At 38.0% G+C, this 20,145-nt stretch overlaps 1 protein-coding gene across 6 annotated transcripts in view; it reads right to left on the bottom strand.

The window, feature by feature from the left end:
* The window catches only part of EPB41L5 (erythrocyte membrane protein band 4.1 like 5), a 156,925-nt gene that overhangs the window by 97,088 nt on the left and 39,692 nt on the right, over positions 1-20,145 (bottom strand). For all 6 annotated transcript variants that reach the window (XM_043894711.1, XM_043894712.1, XM_043894715.1 and 3 more), the window contains exons 4-11: positions 13,125-13,167; positions 12,076-12,154; positions 11,088-11,132; positions 10,867-10,919; positions 7,337-7,457; positions 7,135-7,222; positions 6,114-6,202; positions 2,930-2,999 (exon numbers count right to left, since the gene is read on the bottom strand). In XM_043894711.1, coding sequence (XP_043750646.1) covers positions 2,930-2,999; positions 6,114-6,202; positions 7,135-7,222; positions 7,337-7,457; positions 10,867-10,919; positions 11,088-11,132; positions 12,076-12,154; positions 13,125-13,167 — 588 coding nt within the window. The remainder of the gene's footprint in view (positions 1-2,929; positions 3,000-6,113; positions 6,203-7,134; positions 7,223-7,336; positions 7,458-10,866; positions 10,920-11,087; positions 11,133-12,075; positions 12,155-13,124; positions 13,168-20,145) is intronic.

Below are 20,145 nucleotides of genomic sequence, written 5' to 3'. Positions count from 1 at the left end.
TTCAAGACACAAAACATACATTGGTCACAAAGGAAAAAATGTCTAAACTACATTTCATTAAAATTACAATCTTTTTTATTCAAAGGATACTAATAAAGGAGTCAAAAGGCAAACCAAGGTGAAGATAGTTACAACATATATATCTGACAAAGAAATGAGGCCCAGATATAAAAAGAACTTCCTTAGTGAGAGGAAAAATACATGACCCAACAGAAAAACAAATGAAAAACTTCAACAGGCATTTCATTAAAAAGAATATCCAAATACCCAACAAATATAAGTGATATACTGAAATTGTCATCAAGTAAAACCCTAAAATAATTCCTCTACCAGAATGGATGAAATGAGAAAGAGAGCACTGAACATAAGCAAAAGAAGAACAGATTAAACCCTCACACATTCCAGGTGGGAGAGCGGTTCACTTGTGTAGACACTGGCAAACAGTCCAGCTGTTTCCATAAAAGCCCAACACATGCACATCCCAGGGCTCAGGGTAGCACTCTTCTCACCAGCCAAAAATTAAAAAAAAAACACCTCAAATGTCTATCAGCAGCAGGATGGATAAATATTGGTCTATGCATATAACTGTACACTATTCAACAGTAGGAATGAGCCAACTACAGTCACCTCCTACAGCAGGGCTGAAAGCTCAGAATCACAGCCCTGAAATACAGAAGGAAGACTCAAAGGGAACAGTCAGTCAGGTGTCATTTATACCAAGTTCAAAAGTCAGGTGAATGGTTATCCTTGGTCAACTGGGCCTGGAGTGGCACACAAGGGAAATTCCTTAATTCTGCTGGAATTCTATTTTCTCACCCTGGTACTGGTCATAAAAGTGTACATAAAAACTCAACAAGCTGTACATTTATTCTTAAACTTTTTTGAATGGAGGTTATATTTCAATGAAATGTACCAACAAAATCTACACAAAGAAGGGGAAAAAAAAAACATGAGAAAATGTCTTTCTCAAGACAGGGAAAAGCCTTCTGTGACATGAAACCCCAGATCCATAAAAGATGAATATATTCACCTATTTAAAAAGTCTTAAAGTGCATGACAAACCCTACAATAAGCACTGTCAAAGGACAAACAACTATTAGATAAACTATTTATAATGTCAGTGACAAACAGTAAAACTGTAAGAAAAAAGCCAATAACCCAGAAGAAAAATGGGCGAAAAAGGAAATCAAGTAATTCAAATGTATGACAAGATGTTCAGTATCACTCATAAAGCCAGAAGCAAAATTTAACCCTACAATGAAATTCCATTTTTTTAACCTTTCAGATACAAACGTGATTAATTCCCCCCTGGAGATGAGCCTGAACACTGACGACTATGCAAGCGGATAGGATCGCTCTACATTCAGGACAAACGCACATAGCCATTCAGTCCCACAAATCCCCCTTAAGGGCATTATCTTATAGATACTCACCAATGTATAAATTATAGGCAGTTAATAAAATAGTGAATAAATGTCAATTAATGGATAACTGATTAAATAAGAGTACACCATATACTAGAACACTATGCATTTTAGTTTGCTTTTATAAGAATGGAGAACAACTTTACATATTGATATAGAAAGCATTCCAAGTTAGAACATAAAGTTTAAAAAGGATAAGCAGGAGAACAGCGCATAAGCATGGAACCTCTGCACAGAAATGATACACACATTTGCTTGTGTATAAAACACCTTCAAAAAGATATCCAAGAAGTTAATACTGTATTAGATTAAATCTGAAATTCCATCAATTCTAAGATGTACAATTATTTTATGGCCCAAAAAGAACAAGTATCACCAATTAAACTATGACCATCTTCTTTATCATATAGAACTGCATCTTATTATTCTTGAGTGATTCTTTTAGATACAAATATCATTTAATCACATCTGTGCTTAAATAAAAAGGAAAATATTTGTAAAATAGATTGTCTTTAGATGTGAAACCTGACTCTTCTGAAGCATTTTCAACTCATTTGTCAATAATATAATGATCATCCGTGCCATCGAGACATTTCTTTTTTAAATGCTCGATTATTGTCTCTGATATTCCTCCAAGCTGTGTGACAGGGTAATCCTTTGCATGTATCTCAGTAATACAACTGGAAACTTTCCAAAAACCTGGAGTTGTTTTATCTAATTTTCAGGGTCTCCTTTTTTCAGGTTCTGCTAAGTAGCCCTACTCACACTTTACTGAGCATACAGATCTTTTTAACATTTGACCTGTCTGCTTTTATTTATATCTGTCTATGTATTTCCAACGTATTACTTGGCATGCAATAAAATTATTTTTATTTACTCACAATTCTGCGGCTTTTGAAAATGCACAGAATCATGCAACCAGCACCCAAATCAGGATACAGAATAGTTCTCTGAACCCCCAAATTCCTCATGCCCTTTCTCTGCAGTCAAGCCTCCTCACACACCCAGTCCCAAAGGATCAGTGAGTGATTCCCTGCTCCTGTAAGGCCTGCCTTTCCTAGACTGTCACAGAATGAATCACACAGTCATAATCTTTTAATCAGGCTTCTTACCCTTTGCATAATTCATTTGAGAGTCATTCATGTTGTTGTGAGTTTATCAATTAGGAACTAGATTTAACTGAAAAACAGATAATCCTTAGTATAGAAGGCTTTATTAAAAAATATTATTAGGTACATCTTTCTGATTAATCTTTTGATCAGGAACTAAAGGCACAAAGCCATTTAGATATAATTTTTATACACTTGAGATACACACTCATCAACAAAGGAACAAGAATAGTCTTTTATTTATTCTTTCATCTTAAAGACAGAAAACTATAGTTTGAAGATGGTGTGACATAAAGCAGGGAATTACGTTATTAATTATACTGTTTCCCCTTTTAGAGAATTAATTTACCATATAACACAGTCACTGTTAAATATGTAATGCAATATAATTCCTACCTGATCATCATCTTCTACAACCACCAATGTTAGTTTATTCTTCTTAAAATCCAATCTGGTTATCTTGGGCCTATAACAATATGAGCATAACAGTCAGATTTCAAATAAATGTCCTCGAAGTTTAAAAAATTTGCTGTTAAAAAAAATTTTAAAAAAAAATAAAAAAATAAAAAATTTGCTGTTACTTCAAGTACACTGATCATCTAACTTCTGAATTGAAAGCTGGTAGAGGGTAAACATAACCTGTACTGCTCAGAAAAAACATCTCCAATCTAAAAAATAGTTGAGACCAGAAAAAAATTTCAAAAGCAATACCTTTGGCAAAACTCATGCTGCACACATATAAGACATTAAAAGGGTTAAGGAAAAAATAAAATGAAGAAATATATACACACACACACACACACACACCCACACACACACACACCCCCCCACACACACACACACCCCCATATGTATTCACAGGTTCCTATGGTAGAAGAAATTCTCCAAGCTTAATAATGCTCAGCAGCAGCACAGAAGTGGACACAGGAAGAAAGAGAAAAGCTTTCTAAAAGGCATTAAAAAAACCCAGGTTACTGATTTTCAACTCTTTTCTATAGCCACTTTATGGTCAGAGACATCTTTGATTTAAAAAATAAAAAATGTAAACCTCACTTCATGGCCTACTTTCCAACCCCATCTCCCTCATACTAAAATCCTAAGCAACCCACCCAACTTATCTGTGTGCTTCTATGAACTGTGAGTGTGAAAACAATAGGACTCACTAATTTTTAAATATACCTTACATAAAATAGAATTGCACAACAGATCTTGTTTACAAAAGCTGTACTAAAACAAGGAGTGAAGAAATGTCATAGGTGAATCTGGCACTTAGGTGTAACAAATTCTTACACAATGCCGGGTAAGTGGCAGGTGCTCTCCCAAGTGTTTTATGTGGTGTATTAATTCAATAGATTTTTATGAGGTAGTACACAAGATGCTCTCCTTATCTCTTGACCTGGAGTTTCTCTGCCATAAGAATGTTCCATCTGCCCCAGGGCAGGCTGGAAAGGTCAGAGAGTTAATACATAAAGAACTAGGGAAATACACAGCCCATCAAGGGACAATTATAAATACACTATTACATTCAAATCTCCCAGGGAATCTCTAGGAGATGCAAAAATAAATGAAATACTATCTTCAAGTTTTTGAGGGAAAATAATCTAAAAAGTCCATTCTCAGCCTAATCATCAGGAAAGCACAAGAGAAGACTAAGTAACTTTAAGGCGTCCAAGGGTTCAAATAATCTACCTCTAGTGGTCTTTTCTTAAGCGTCACCTGAGGATATATATCAGAAAAACAAAAGCAAAGAAAGGAAAATGTGGAAGACAACACAGATTCATAACTGAGGAAACAGGAAAAAGAAGTCCCAAGACAAAGAGCAGCCTGGAAGAGTCAACAGCTACAACTGGAAAAGAGCCATCTCAGGAATCTGAAATAATTTAAGATGCTGGCAAAGACAAGGTGGGAGGAGAAGAGGACGACAGAAGATGAGATGGTTGGATGGCATCACCAACTCAACGGACCTGAGTATGAGTAAACTCCGGGACTTGGTGAGTATGAGTAAACTCCGGGACAGGGAGGCCGGGAGTGCCGCAGTCCATGGGGTCGCAAAGAGTCGGACACGACTGAGCGATTGAACTGAACTGAAGACGACAAAGGCAGGCCACTTAAAGGGATGTGTGGGATGAGTAAGAGCTAAGGCTCTAGGATAACAAAGGAAACATAATCCCAGCTGAGTTCAAGGATTTCAGAGCTCATCAAGAAAAAGACAGGAGCAAAGACAACAGTATCACACAATAAGCTCTACTGAGAAGTATCCCTTCACACAGCAGACCTTCCCAAGAAAGCAGCCCAGGCCCCCATGCAGGACAGAGGAAGGTCCCTGAGGAAGGAGGGGGACCAGGGATGGGCTTCTACCCGGAGAGGCCTCTGAGCCACAGAGCTCCCAACGGCAGCAGAGGTGTGGGGGCTCTTAGAGCTACAGGATTTGCTTATCTAGAGCCAGTTAACAGATGTGAAATGCAGGCTCTGAAAGGCTAAGACTATTACTTGCTGACCTATATTTAAAGCAACTGGGTGTGTAAGAATTTTGAGTTTGGCACTGGCAGACTTCAAGTGAAGGGTCCTGATGTGCTTTGAAGGAGGAAACAACAGAGGAACAGACAAACCAGTATATTATACAAGAACCCTCTTCGGTCCCTGCATATAACCCCAGTGTACTACTAAGCTTCACACCAGTTCCAACAAAGACATTATAATATAAACACTATTTCCTGATTTTCAGCTTTTAGAAGCAACCAAACAAAAGCTAAAGAACTTAATTATGGTTATGAAATCCAAGTAATATCTATCCTTGATGTAAAAGTAACATGCAAATATAATTGAAACATATGGATGACAGAAGTTGGGACTCAGAAAGAGAAGCACAGCTCCAGAGGAGGATAAAAGTATTAATATCTCCTTCCTATACACTGAGGGGCAGGATTTCCTGGTAGCTCAGCTAGTGAAGAATCTGCCTGCAACGCAGGAGACCCAGGTTCAACTCCTGGGTAGGGAAGCTCTCCTGGAGAAAGGACAGGCTACCCACTCCAGTATTCTTGGGCTTCCCTGGTGGCTCAGGCAGTAGAGAATCCATGAGAGAGCCAGGTTCAGTCCCTGGATTGGGAAGATCCCCTGGAGGAGGGCATGGCAACCCATTCCAGTATTCTTGCCTGGACAGAGGAGCCTGGCCGGCTACAGTCCATGCGGTCGCAGAGAGTCAGACATGACTAAGTGACTAAGCACAGCATATAGTGAGGAGCAGGGAGTAAAGGACTGTGGAACAAGAAACACTAAACAGACACATAACCACATGACAGAGGGCGTGTCCATGTCAACAGCCAATACACAGAACCAGACAGTATTTATGCTAAGGTATGTATTTTGGCATATGTTGAAACTAACAGAAAATGCAATTAAGAGTTTTAAAAACTGGCTTGGGGAAGCAGGACTACAGATGAATAGGAGAGAGTTGCAAATCACTTTCAAGCTTGTCAGAACTATGTCCAAATTCTATTTTATGGTCTAACTTCATGTAAGTGTTTTTATTCATTTAAAAAACAAAACAACAGTAATTATCTTTGATATTAACTCTGCTTACCAAAAAAATAAGCCAATTTTGGTCTCTCCTTCAAAAACAAGGACTCCTGTTGGGGTCAGTCCCAAGCTGTAGTCATTCCCATCTCTGGCCTAATTTCAGGGGAGCAACATGTGTTAGCTTTATCTGCATAAAACAGGGTTCACATTTTCACAGGACTGTTTTTCTTTTCATACTGAATTATATTAATTACATACAGGTTAATATTAATGTGAAAGGTGCTTTCAACAATTAAAACATCCAAAATAACATTCTCAGGAAAACTCATGCATATTTAGTTCATTGAGACACTATAGTTTTAGGGTATGTGTTCACTGGAAGACATACAGGTAGTGACACTACCACACCAAATTTCCAGAGTCTTCCCAAATTCTAGTCACCATTTAAATCACAGATTTTGAAAAAGACTGCATTTCTGGGAAAATGGAGCTTTTAAAACTAAAAATAACAAATCACTCCATAGGTTATACTAGACTAGAGCTTATCAATGGAGAAGAACATGGCAACCCACTCCAGTATTCTTGCCTGGAGAAAGAATCCTATGGACAGAGGATCCCTCAGGCTAAAAGTCAATAGGGTCACAAAGAGTCCGACACGACTGAATCACTTTGCAGGCAGGCAGGCACAGCTTATCAACGTCCCCTCAAGCTACAAATCTTCAACTTTACCTTCTAAATTATTTTCATCCTTACAGAGCCTACTCAAGCTTACATGATAAAAGATGATATGAATATGAAGTGAAAGAATAAAAAGTGATTCAAAAACTAAAAAAAAAAAAAACAGTGATAACTTAAAACCACAGACACACCTTTTTGGAAATTTTGGCTGTCTTCTTTCTTAAAACAAGTTTTTGTGTGAGACTCTCATCATTCAGTATCTACTCTCAATCTTCATAACCACACATCCAAAGTGCCCAGTATAGCCCCTGCAAATTACACACTCTCCTTCACACTAAGAGATACCATGGTTACCTTGAGTCTTGAAGGAATAACTTTCTTAGAAAGCATCCCAACACAGTGCTTACCTTGACCACATGCATATCAACCCCATACATTTCTAACCACTTGGCTTTATTCAGGTAATTGGTTTCAGCTTGTGCTGGTGTCTGACCCCTGAAATTTAAAAAATAATACATTTTAAGATGATTACAAATATACAATGAATTCTATGCTAAGAACACAGAAGAAAACAAACGTGGAATCACTGTTGTGGTGATGTTAAAGTACCTGTATTCTTTCCATTTCTCAAATATAGCGAGCTCCATCTCTTCTGTCTGAACAGGCACAAACCTGAACTCAGACACAAGTTCAGGACTGTGCTCGGCAAGGTCGTAGTCTCCAAGTTCAGCTACAAATGTTAAGTTTCACAAGGTTACGTTTTGTTGGTAAGTTTACTTCCTGCTGAATCCTTCTTCAAAACCCACTTATTAACAGAAGATTAGACTTTCTTAAACTACAAGGCATTCATAACACCCAGACCATTACCAAAAATAAATCCACCTTAGACTTGTGACTTATCTGTCTGCATGCACAAATCATGTAATTGTGCCTAGTAGTATATTTTCAATTAAATGTCTTATTCCTAACTGAGTCACACTATACGATGCTTAGCTTTTGAAAATCTCTTTTAGCCTTCCACAGAGAAATAACTTTTGACTGTATATTGAGTCAACAAAAATATTCAGCAATCCTTTAATAAAACAGTTAGCTAGCATCTGCTAAGAAGCTATTATGCACAGAACAAGACATCAAACATCACTGTAAGATAGAATCACTGTCCCCTGGAAGTTTTCCCAAAGAAATAAAAAAGAAAAGTTACTGGACAGTGCAGACACATTTATGCGCCCATCTGCGGTTACCTCTGAACTGGGTTTGGGGATGGAGGGAAAATGATGATTCTCATTTTCTGTTCTTTAGAAAGTCTTCCTTTAAAAAATATTTTACTTATATTAAATTAAAACACTTCCATTTTGATAAAAAATTCGGCCATGGAGAGAAAAAGTACATGAGTCCTACTTTGAGATAATCATAAAAATGGTAATAACTGTTTACTAAGCATCTACTTTACACAACAGTCATATTGCAGACATACTGTTATTTAACTTCACAGCAACCTTGGAAAATATTCTCACTCCCACTTCACTGCTAAAGAACTTGCTCTTCTGCCTGGAACATAAGTTTGTTTTTTCTTTTTAACTTTTTATTTTATATTGGAGTACAGCCGATTAACGATGCGGTGCTAGTTTCTGGCAGACAGCAGTGACTCGGCCATACATACACATGCATCCACTCTCCCCCAGACTCCCCCGCCTCTAGGCCGCCACCTAACACTGAGCAGAGTTCCCTGTGTCATTCAGTAGATCCTTGTTGGTTTTTCATTTTAAATACAGCAGTGTGTACATGGATCCCAAACTCCCTAACTATCCCTTCCTCCCATTCGTCCCCTCCGGGCAACCACAAGTAGAACACAAGTTCTTCAAAAGCCCCAAACTAAATCGGCTACATAATGCTGTTCAGGATATATACTAAAACGGTGGAGAAAAACTAAACTTGAGTGTGTGATAAAACTGATAAAGATTATTCTGATAAAACAAAAACCATATATGAGGGCATCTATGGTGGGCCTTAAAGACTCCACACTTCCACTGCAGGGGGCACAGGTTCGATCCTTGGTTGGGGAAGTTTCACATGTCACAAGGTGTGGGCAAAAAAAAAAAAGTCATAAACAAGAAGCAACGAGCTAATTTTATGAAGAGTGAGTAATACTTCAGTTAATTTACTCTTAAGGACCTTAATAATCCGTAGGATTTGGTGACCTATTAGACACAGGACAATGAGATGCATAAGACACAGTATGAAGTTTCGAGGAATCACAAATACAACTGCACCACGCCCACTCTGCAGCCATAGTGTCAGATGAGTATGAGCAGCTCTCCTCTGAGGCCCTGAAGGCTGCCCGTATTTGTGCCAACAAGTACATGGTGAAAAGCTGTGGCAAAGATGGTTTTCACATCTGAGTGGGCTCCATCCCTTGCACCATGCTGTCCTGCACCAGAGCTGATAAGCTCCAGACAGGCATGCAGGGTACCTTTGGAAAGCCCAGGGCACAGAGGCTAGGGTCCGCATTGGCCAAGTCATAATGTCAAGCTGCAGAACACGGAGCTTGTGATTGAGGCCCTATTGAGAGGCAAGTTCAAGTTTCTTGGCTTCTAAAAGATCCACATCTCCAAGAAGGGGTATTTACTAAGTTTAATATGGATGAATTAAAAAATACAGCTCATCCCAGATAGCTGTGGGGTCAAATACATCCCTAATTGTGGCCCCCTGGATGAATGGTGGGCCTTACATTCATGAGAGCCCTGGCACTGTCCCCTCCTTACTCATGTCCACCAGTAAATCCTACTTTCCTATCTCCCGCCCAAAAAAAATGGTAACCATGGATAAAAGAGAAAGTAAGAAAGAGATTTTATTTAGGGAAAAAATATAAATAGGGTTAAGAGATAATATAACAGAGCTATATGCATGAATCAGACAGTAAATATTTAGTGAGCATTAAGTGTTTTGTTAAACACACAAAAATGCACAAAGATCATTTTCAAGAAGTATAAACTTTGGCTGCCATGAAACTTACAAAATGAGACACAGAATGTATGAAGCATTAAGTGATGGAACACAGTTATTGAAAATGACAGCTTTTCTATAGCTCCGAGAGTTTCAGAATTCTCACACAGCAATTAGTAGAACATTAAAAATGTGCTTTTCAAAAAAAGATGTGTGCAATTATGTACTGTGATCATTACAGTTCTAAAGGTAGAGCACTTCCAAATAGTATCCATTCAACATTCCAGCACAAGAGAAAACAAGCTTCAGTCTGTAGACAGACTACAATTTACATTAGCAGCACATTTCTGAAGTACAGAAAATTTCTTTCAGTCACCAATTACTCTATCAACAGAAAAATATGCTTTCCAAAATATAAGTACAAAATCAGATTAGGTTTACCATAAAACATGAAAATTTAGTCTATTAGCCATACAATGGAAAATAAATACTACTGATTTAGAGAGGTTGGGGATAATACAGAATCACCCAAAAAAAGCATAAAATTATTAATGTCTTAATTATTATGTATTATTTTTATTCTAGTATATATAGATACTCCAGCCAAAATGTTTCTTTCCATTTTATGAACAAAGGCAAATTATTATTTTCCTAAAATGTCAATTTTTTCAGAAGAAAAATGCCTAAGTTTAACAAATATTTGATCAGTGTAACAAGGTACAAAAGGGTAAGTTTTTCATTAATCTCACTGACTGGAAAACACTTTTAAAAAAGTTCTTACAATAACCATCAGGAACTTCTAAATACACGCTAAGTACTTCTTTCCATGGACTTATTCTTAAGAATAAGACAAAAGAAAGCAAGCCAGGTGGCCACAGCAACAATTTACTCATACATCTTGCATTCTTTATAAAAAGAAAAAATCTGCTGAGGGTCCAACCATATCATGTATTGAATTATCAAGTAGACTACAAATTCTGCTTGAAACTACTATTGGACAGAAAGGTAGCAAATAAATGGAAGGAAAAGAAGGCAATGCTCTGAAACAAGGGAGTCAGAGCTGGATACTGATGCAATATTAAACAAACACAGGTGTTTCTCTTCTGGCATGTCACTATGAATCTTCTGAGAGGCTTCAAACACACACAAAGAAGAATTATGCTTCACTCTTAACAGTGAACATAAAAACTGCTTACCTTGCAAGTTATAAGCTGCCAACTGAACCGCTGTATCAAAGGGACACTCTAATCTGAGACCAAAACATAAATGTGTTAAATGAGCCAATGTCACAACCTCTGTTTTATGATAAATGGAAATAAGACATACTTTATGTTGACTGCTTCTTTTTCATGTTTAACTATGGACTTATTTTTTCAACTACTCAAGAAAACATGGTTTACCTTAAACTAATACTCACTTTCCACTGAGAATATCTTGTTTTAACTGAAGAACAAATAAATACCTAAGAAAAATAAAAGGCACAAATTTTACTAAACAGAACAATCTACCGTGAAAAATAATCCTGCCCTTCTAATCTGAGAAGAAACATTATTAATTACAAAACTTAACCCACAATAAAGTCTATAAAGGAAAACAAATATGAAACAAGAGGCATTCAGCACCAGAAGGATGCACTGGAGTTCAGGACACTCTCAAAAGACAAGGTTTAAAGCAAATTTGTGAGAATGAACTCTGTGATCTGACAACACAGCCGCCTCGTAAGTAAAGGGATACAGCTACATGCACACAGATGACAACTATGCTCTTATCCATCAGGAGAATATTCAAGAGGAAACCCTTCTACAGGGATTCAGGAATTCAATTTTTTACTTAATAAAAGTAGGACATGTGCATGAGTCACAGAAATGCAATATAGACTCAGTGGATAAATACTAAGGCAAAACAAAATAAAAATAAGTTTCTGTAACTTATCTAAAGTTATTTAAGACCATTCAAGAGAAATCAGGATTCAATATTTTCATTACTCAATGGTATGTCAATAAAGACAGTCAGGAGCCAACCTGAAATAACTCTCAGTGGCGAAAAATAGATAATTTTGAATATTAATAAAGGTAATAAACATAAAAAGGTAATATATTAAAACACGATAGCCCTGTTATTCATGAGTTGACAGTGATACTTCAGAACTCACTAGTTACTTTTGCAGGATGTTAGAGAACCAACTGTTTATTTTGGAAATTGGTAAATAAAGGAAAACATCCTACACTTAAAAAAACACTGTCTCAAAATGAAATTCACTTGTCAGGTCTCCTGTTACCAGGACAAAGTATCCATTTCATAAGCTGTCTGTAAAACTGAAGGAATTATTGAGGTAATCTTCCAACATCTTTAGCTAGTCTACCTGAAACTTGACTCTTGTATATAACTCTAGATGGTGGTCTTACCGGGTCAGCTCTTCACGAAGGTTATTTGGTTCTGAGGAATAAAACTTAACTCGAAGATGCAGACAATAGGGTGAACCAACTGCCATTAAAAGAAAAGGGGGGGGGGGTAATTTTTTCAATACAGCTATTTAAATAGTAAGGATTTTCAGTCAGTAAACTTGTCACAAATCTACTGAAGTGGACAGAAGAGACTAGATTATTGCAGCAATAATGGAGGTTACACTGTAGGCTTGAGCCTAACACAATCAGCAGACTTTTTAAACGTCCCAACCACCAGGCAGCACTGTCACATCACCTGTCCTCCCAAGAACAGACAGCTCCAGATGAATTCCAGAAGTTTAGGGCCAAATATGTCAAATAAAAAGTCCTGACTGTGTCCGCCAACAGCCCTACACAGCTGCTGAGCTGTGCTTCTTGAGAGCAGAGAGAACACCTGTTGCTAACTGAACATGGCAAATTCACTCACATTCTTTCCAATTCACTTCACCACTTCACTAACCTCTATATTATCAGAGATCCCATTATTTTGTAAAAAGAGTTGAGGTGCCCTAAAATCTGGTACTACAAAAAACATGATGGACTATGGACTGGACACTGGTATTTTTCCCTACCGCTAGGAATAATACTAACATTTTATGTGAATAACTTCTTTTCATCAGTCTTAATAACAAAAAAAAAAGTTACAGCCTTAAAGTCTCAAAATACTTTCTAAAGCAGGGCAGATACCAAATAGAAAAATTCCAATGTAACTAACTACTACACAGAAGTTAAGTATCTCATGGGAACTCAATCTCATTTCCAAACTGCAAGCCTTTGTCCTAGAAACAAACTACAAACAAACAAACCACATGAATCTAGATTACCATCAACCCTATATAATTTAAGGGGTGTGTCAATATATCAGATTGAAATTATTTTTACAAAAATGGAGATGCTAAGAAACTCATCAGAAACAGGATTTATGTCCCAACTATGAGAAACCAGTTTCTAATATGCAATTATATATAATTCAGTTTCCAATTTTTTTTCAAAAATTTTTCAACACTTACTTTTTACTTGTTTTTTGATGCTTTTTGTACCATCCAACCAATGCTGAAAACAAAAACAAAAAGTTCGCTGTTAAGCCGAGAGAGAATTTAACATTTTAATTACTAAAAGTTAATTTTCATCATGCTTTTGCTGAAGGAAGTATTTCACTAGAGAAAAACAGCAGTGAGACTAAAAATTGGGGTGCAGGTGAATGCTAATCTACCTACCCATAACACAGAAACACAGGACACATATGAACAAAAGAAAGACCTACAATCAAATACATGACTTCTTAAAAACATTTCATGTGCTCTTAGTAATAAAGATGGTATTTTTAATTTTGCCCTCAGTTTTTCTCACTGTTCCCAAAAAAGAGGACCCTTTCAGAACTGCTAAAATTAGAAGTATATATCATCATTTTCTAATTCTCAGTTCACTTTTGTAATAAAACTATGAGATTTATTAACAGATCATAACCCCAAGTAAGGTGAAATAACAATTTCACTTATTAGAAATAGATACTACTAAAGTAGTAGTCTTTGCAAAAGCTTACACTATAAAATTACATCTTTCTCACAACCAAGACCCTATTAAACAAGCAGTCTTTGCTCCTTTGCTTTACCAAAAAAAAAAAAAAAAAAAGTAAGTCTTGATTTCTGTAACCTTCTCACTCTGAAACGCAGAAAACACAAACAGATTTAAGAAGCAATTCCAGAGACTTGCACTGATAAACCATTCCTAGCCCACTTCCTACAATTAATGCCTGTATACTAACAGGGACAGGATATACTCATCCCAGTAAGATATACATGACTGTGTTCTCTTCAGTATGCTACAGTCCCAAGCACCCTAAACCAAAGGAGTGCTCTTGTGATAACAGTTCACAGAGCTACGGAATCCAGTCTCAGAACTGCAGACAGGCCAAGCATGGGCAAACAAGACTTCATTGTTAACAGACTTGTAACTATTTGCTTCTCTTGCCAACTATTTGCCTAGCCTCTTCTCCCCCTTCTCTGCCAAGATCCAAAAGTGAAATTCACAGAACCACTAGTGTGCCAGCAAAGTACCTCTGCACGTCGACACAAGATGGTCAGTAAACATTTCGAAAGGCAGTTAAATATGGTGCAATATCTTCTCTGGATTCAAGTGTGCAAGTTACTTAGTCAACCATCTCTCATCTTTCAATAAATTCAGTTGGACATCCATTTTTAGGAATATTTTAATCTAGCAAATGTTCAGTTTTATACATCGTTCCATTATAATGCTTGGCCAGCAGCAGGCAGAATACAATTCAATCTATCAGCTGAGAAGAGTTCAACTAGGACAGTAAAAAGTTCACCCATCATGGCTAAGGGCAGGAACCTAATATTCAAATACTCTAGACTTAAATTGTGCAAAATACCCACTACAGCCTAATGACAATCACATACTGGGTATGAGATCAATTTTACTTGCATGCCCTATATTGTTTTCTCCCCACAACCAGGAATCTGGGAGTTGCCTATCTTCAGGTCCCATCTATTATACTGCAATGAATTCGAAAGTGACTGGCCGGTCAAGGGGGCATGTCGTGCAGCCACAGTGACGGAGATGCTCATACACGTAATGAGCACAAATAAGTACACACCTTCTGGGAGGCAATCTGATTACGCCTTAAAAATAACTATGTGGCTGGATGGACCTGAGACTGTTATAGCGAGTGACGTTAAGTCAGAGACAGAGAAAAGAGAAATATATGACATCCCTCATATGTGGAACCTAAATAGAAAAGATACAAATGAACTTACTTACAAAACACAGAGGTAGAGAACTAACTTGTGATGGGGGGAGGGGGCAAGGATGGGGAGAAGGGACAGTTAGGGAGTCTGGGACAGACATGTAAATACAGCTATATTCAAAATGGATAACCAGCAGGGACCTACTGTATGGCACAGGGAACTCTGCTCACTGTCATGTGGCAACCTGGATGGGAGAGGAGTTTGGTGAGAATGGATTCATGTGTGTGGGTGGCTAAGTCCCTTCTCTGTTCACCTGACAATACTACAACATTGTTATTGGCGATACCCCAGTGCAAATTAAAAAGTTAAAAAAAACTGTGACTTTGACTCAGCAATTCTGCATCCAATAATCATTATGGATGGTTTAACTCACAAGGAATTATAATCAAAGAAAAGTAGGACAATCTGTATATCCAACAATAGTGAACTGGTGAAATCAAGTATTTCAACATGGTAGAACTATGCAGCAATGAAAAAGAATGAAAGCAAAATAGTTAATAATCTATAAAATTAAATAATTTTAGTTTTTATTAATTATTTTGCTTTCATTCAAATAACAACACATTATAAATTGTTTTGTCAAAATGTACAAATTTGTACAGGTTATCCTTAAACAACAAGGAGCTGACTTTTCATGGGTCCACTCATATGTGGAGTTTCTTCATTAGATATGCACCACAGTACCATACAATCCTTGGTGGGCTGAACTCACAGATCCTGAACCCTGGACACAGAGAAGACTATGAACGTTATACACTGATTTTCAGCTGCGTCCCAAACCCTAACACTGGTCATGGGTCCACCGTATATGGGCTTCCCAGGTGCTTAGTGGTAAAGAACCTGTTTGATCCTTGGCTCGGGAAGACCCCCTGGAGGGGGAAACGGCACCCCACACCAGTATTCCTGCCTGTAAAATCCCACAGACAGAGGAGCCTGGCGGGCTACAGTCCACAGAGTCACAAAGAGCTGGACACGACTGAGCGACTGAGCCACACTGTACATATAAACATGGTTTTTCTTTCAGACCGAAGCAACCTAGGAGATGTTACATCTAGATGGTTGAGATTGTTGACTATAATTTTTCTTTGTATTTTCTTATATTTTCAACTTATTCTACAACAAGCACATTTTTACTCAACAATTAGGCCCCCCTTACTTTAATATTGTATATAAATAATATATTTATAAGGTTAATTTTTTTGGTAATATTAGAAGTTGTACAGTCAACAGTCCCGCCAACCCCTGCAATACCAATTTCTATCACCATATGCACTCCCCCACCTCCCAAGATTACTGGTTTCTGATTCCCTCAAGTTTCTTCAAAGGAAAAAAAAAAAAAACCTGTGTGTTAGTAAAGAGTAAAGACATTAACAATGGACTGGTAATCAACAGGCCAAATACAAATTTTGACAGAATAAATTGTAAGGGATACTGAGAAGGAACCATTAACATAAGCTAGACCAACACTACTTCAAGAACAACCTAGTCTTTCCTGAACGGCTGTAACAGAATTTTTCCAGTTTAAGAACATTTATGGCTAGTCTCAAAAGCAAACCTGTAATCTCTAATTTGTGCCCTAAAAGTCTAAGAAGCACATTAAACATACAATTCTCCTGGTGAGACGAAGGTTCAGAGTTTTCCTCCAAGTAAGCACTTCAGTCTTTCTGTGTGCATCTAATAGCCTCTACACTCTGCACTCCCTTAACCCAGCCCAAACTCAGATAAAGCATCAAGCACATTCTGAAGTGAAATTCAGCAACTGGGGGAGTTCCTGGTGATGCTCTGGGGAAGGTCTGAGTTCATGTTTGCATATTCTCAAGTCTGTTTTCTTTCATCTCCTCCACATTCCAAGCCCTGGGACTGGAAAATTCAGAGCTCAGAGACAGGCACTGATAGTATTTTCTTTGAATCAAGGTCTTTAGGGGTTGAGTTAAATTACACCAGAGGATAAAGGTGAGAACATGCAGATATAGACTTCTGGATGCACAGAGTGAAGCTAATGTGGCTCTTCTTCCTCATGTGCATTAAAAACAAAATAAATCGCCTAATTTCCTAAAGTGTGGTAGGTAAACTTAGAATTCAAAGAATATGGGAAGCTACACTTATTTCCATCCTATTGAGCTAGGAACAAAAGAACAATTATTTACTTGTGTATCTTAAAAAATAAATAATATGTAATCACAAGCATAACAGCCATAGCTAAACCAAACAGAGAGTCACCTAGAAAGCTTCCAAAACACTACCATACCTACACCCTCACCCCAGGCCCTACAGTTCTTCAGATGAATGATGCCTGACTTCTAACACCGACATAGCTAGCAGTAGATACACCGCTACTTCTGCTCAAAGGGCAAAAAGCTGGCGGTAGAGAAATGTAAGCCACCTTCCAAACAACGCCCCTGCGAAAAATATTCTCCTGGCTCATGCTCTACATTAAACTATTACTTTAAAACAAATTGTAACACTTTAACCAATTAACAAATGTTAAAAATCAGTGCCATGAGAACAGAAGATCAATCTAACTGAAAACACTTCAATTTACTTTAGATTCCATCATAAATTCTACCTGGGGGATTACTCTTCTGGTGTTAAAAGTCTGTGCTGGGCTTCCCTGGTAGCTCAGTCATAAAGAATCCGCCTGCCAATACGAGAGACACGGTTTTGACCCCTGATCTGGGAACATCCGACAGGCCACACAGCAACCGCGTCTGTATGCCGCAACCACTGAACATGGAGTTAGAGCCTGGTTACCGCAGCTACCGAGGCCTCGTGTGCTGCAACTACTGAAGCCCGCGAGCCCTACAACCGGTGCCACAAGGACGCCGCTGGAGCGAGAAGCCTGCGAAACAGAGAGCAGCCTGGCTCGCAGCAACCAGAGACAAGCCAACACAGCAAGCAAGACCCAGCAGGGCCAAAAACAAACAAACAAAATTCTTTTTTTTAAAGTTCTGTATTATAAGAAATTCCAAATGCAGGCTTGAAAGAGCCATTAAAATATATTTCCCACAATACCTTTCTGTGTATTATTAGTATGCCTTCTTAGGAATCTTGAAAGTCAAATTTGTAATGGAAATGTAATTGAGTTAACCAGATTACACATCCACTCTATGGAAATAAGAGCACCTAATCTATTTCAGAAATATACTTATTTTAACAAAAACAGTTCCTCCTTGTTTAGCAAATATATGTGCCTCTGTGTGTGTTTCTTACAATATAGAATAAACATGCATACTTAAACATATAGGTTATTTCTATGTATTTTTCACTCCCCACTACTTCACTGAATTTTATTAAGCTCTCAGTAACAATCCCATCCAATCAGCTGCCAACAGTGATCATTTCACCTCCTCCTTTCCCAAGTTTATAATGTTTACAACTGCATTTGCTGTTACTTCTATTAAAATAATTTAATAGCAGTGGTAATAAGGGGTATCTTTGTCGCCTGCCTGTCTTTAATAGGGGCTTTCCCGATGGCTCAGTGGGGAAAGAATCCACTTGCAATGCAGGAGACACAGGTTAGATTCCTGGGTTGGGAAGATCTCCTGGAGAAGGAAATGGCAATTTGCTCCAGTATTCTTGCCTGGAAATCTCATGGACAAGGGAGCCTGGTGGGCTACAGTCCATGGAGCTCCAAGAGTTGGACACGACTAAGCATGCAGGTGTGTTGTCTTCAGTAGGAATGCGTCTATTGTTTCTCTATTAAAGTTGTCTGTTGTATTTAAATCATCAAAACTCTGCACATAAAGGGAGTAGAGCCTTCGAGCAACCACAGGTCTGTTCTCACAGGCGGGCCACCTGTCTGCCCAACTTCTACCACCATCCCTGGAGATGGGCACACCTTCCAAAGCTAGGCTAGACCCACAGCACAGACAGAAGGAAGGTCAACCCCACACAGGTCAAAGTCCATGCGGTTTATTCAAGGCACTCTGGTGCCAAGAAGAAGGGGCTTCATAGGCCACCAAAACCATCTGCTAAGAATTTGAGAGAAGAGTATTATCTGCCCGACCTTGCAGATGAGCAAGCATCTGCAGGCCAGACAGAGCTTACCACACAACGTCTGCGGTGCTTAAAAGAGCTGCATTCTAACCCCGAACAAGAACTGCCTCTTCCCTTGGCTCAGTGATCGGAGATCCACCATGGAGGGACCCACTGCCGCAGCCTCTAGGGGTGCACTTGTGGAACACCTCCCCCCCGGTGGTCCCCCAGTCAAGCGTTCTCCAGCTCTCAACTTTGGACCAAGCACCTCCATTTCCATTTGCACTGAGCGTTGTGTAAACTAAATGCCTTAAACTTCAACTCACTGAGTTCCTTCTCTTTCTTTTGTGGTTGATACTTGAGTGTCCATCTTTTTTAAATGCAGTTTCACTTAAATATATGATAGAAGGAGGTGAGCATAAACGAAGTGTCAGGTGCCTGCTCAGAAGTGGTACACATCACACAAACTCACATTCTACCACCAAGAGCAAGCACAATGGCCAAAACCCAGCATCAACTGAGCAACAAAGTAGCAACGTCTTACAGCAAACACAGGAACCAATCCCACGATATACCATGCATGATGAATTATACCAACTAATACTAAATCATCTTTACATTTCTGAAAATTCACTCCACCTGATCATTATGTACTGTTCATACTTTTAATAGTGTATTTTATTTTATTCAATAGTATATACTTTTAATAGTATAAATAATACATGAGCAGACACTTTACTGTCTGAGCCACCAGGGAGGTCCAAGAAATACATATAATGTATATTAAATATAAATACATTAGAAAATGTTATATTAAATATAATACATATAAATAATACATAATTAATAAACATAGTATGCTGCTGTTTTATTAGGATTTTTACACAGAGAACAAGCGAAGTTATATATATATAAACAAACCAAAACTTAAATTGATTTAAGAAAAAGGCAAAAAATAACTACTGATGTGGTGTTCTCCTTGTTTCCCAAGTATTAAGAAACCTACTACCCATGTTTCCCGTTCCTAAACATAAATGTCTACAATCTATGTAATTCATTCTTCTTTAAAACCTTGATTGGGCCAGTTAAAATTCTAAGCTCCAAATATGAAGTTTGAAAAACTTCATCAACCAGAGGTCACAAACATATAAGACAGATCAGAGGATTAAATCTTTGCTGAGACATGTTTTGTTTGCTTCACGCTATATTTTTCACATTCTTTTACAGAAATGTTCACAGGAAGCTGCAATTCTAATAACAAGAGGTCCTGCTATCTCCCCTTTCTCCC

The sequence above is a fragment of the Cervus elaphus genome, chromosome 33, assembly GCF_910594005.1.
Source record: "Cervus elaphus chromosome 33, mCerEla1.1, whole genome shotgun sequence".
Classification (NCBI taxonomy): Eukaryota; Metazoa; Chordata; class Mammalia; order Artiodactyla; family Cervidae; genus Cervus; species Cervus elaphus.
Note: the sequence above shows the minus strand (reverse complement) of the source record. Positions and strands in the feature narration are given on the sequence as shown.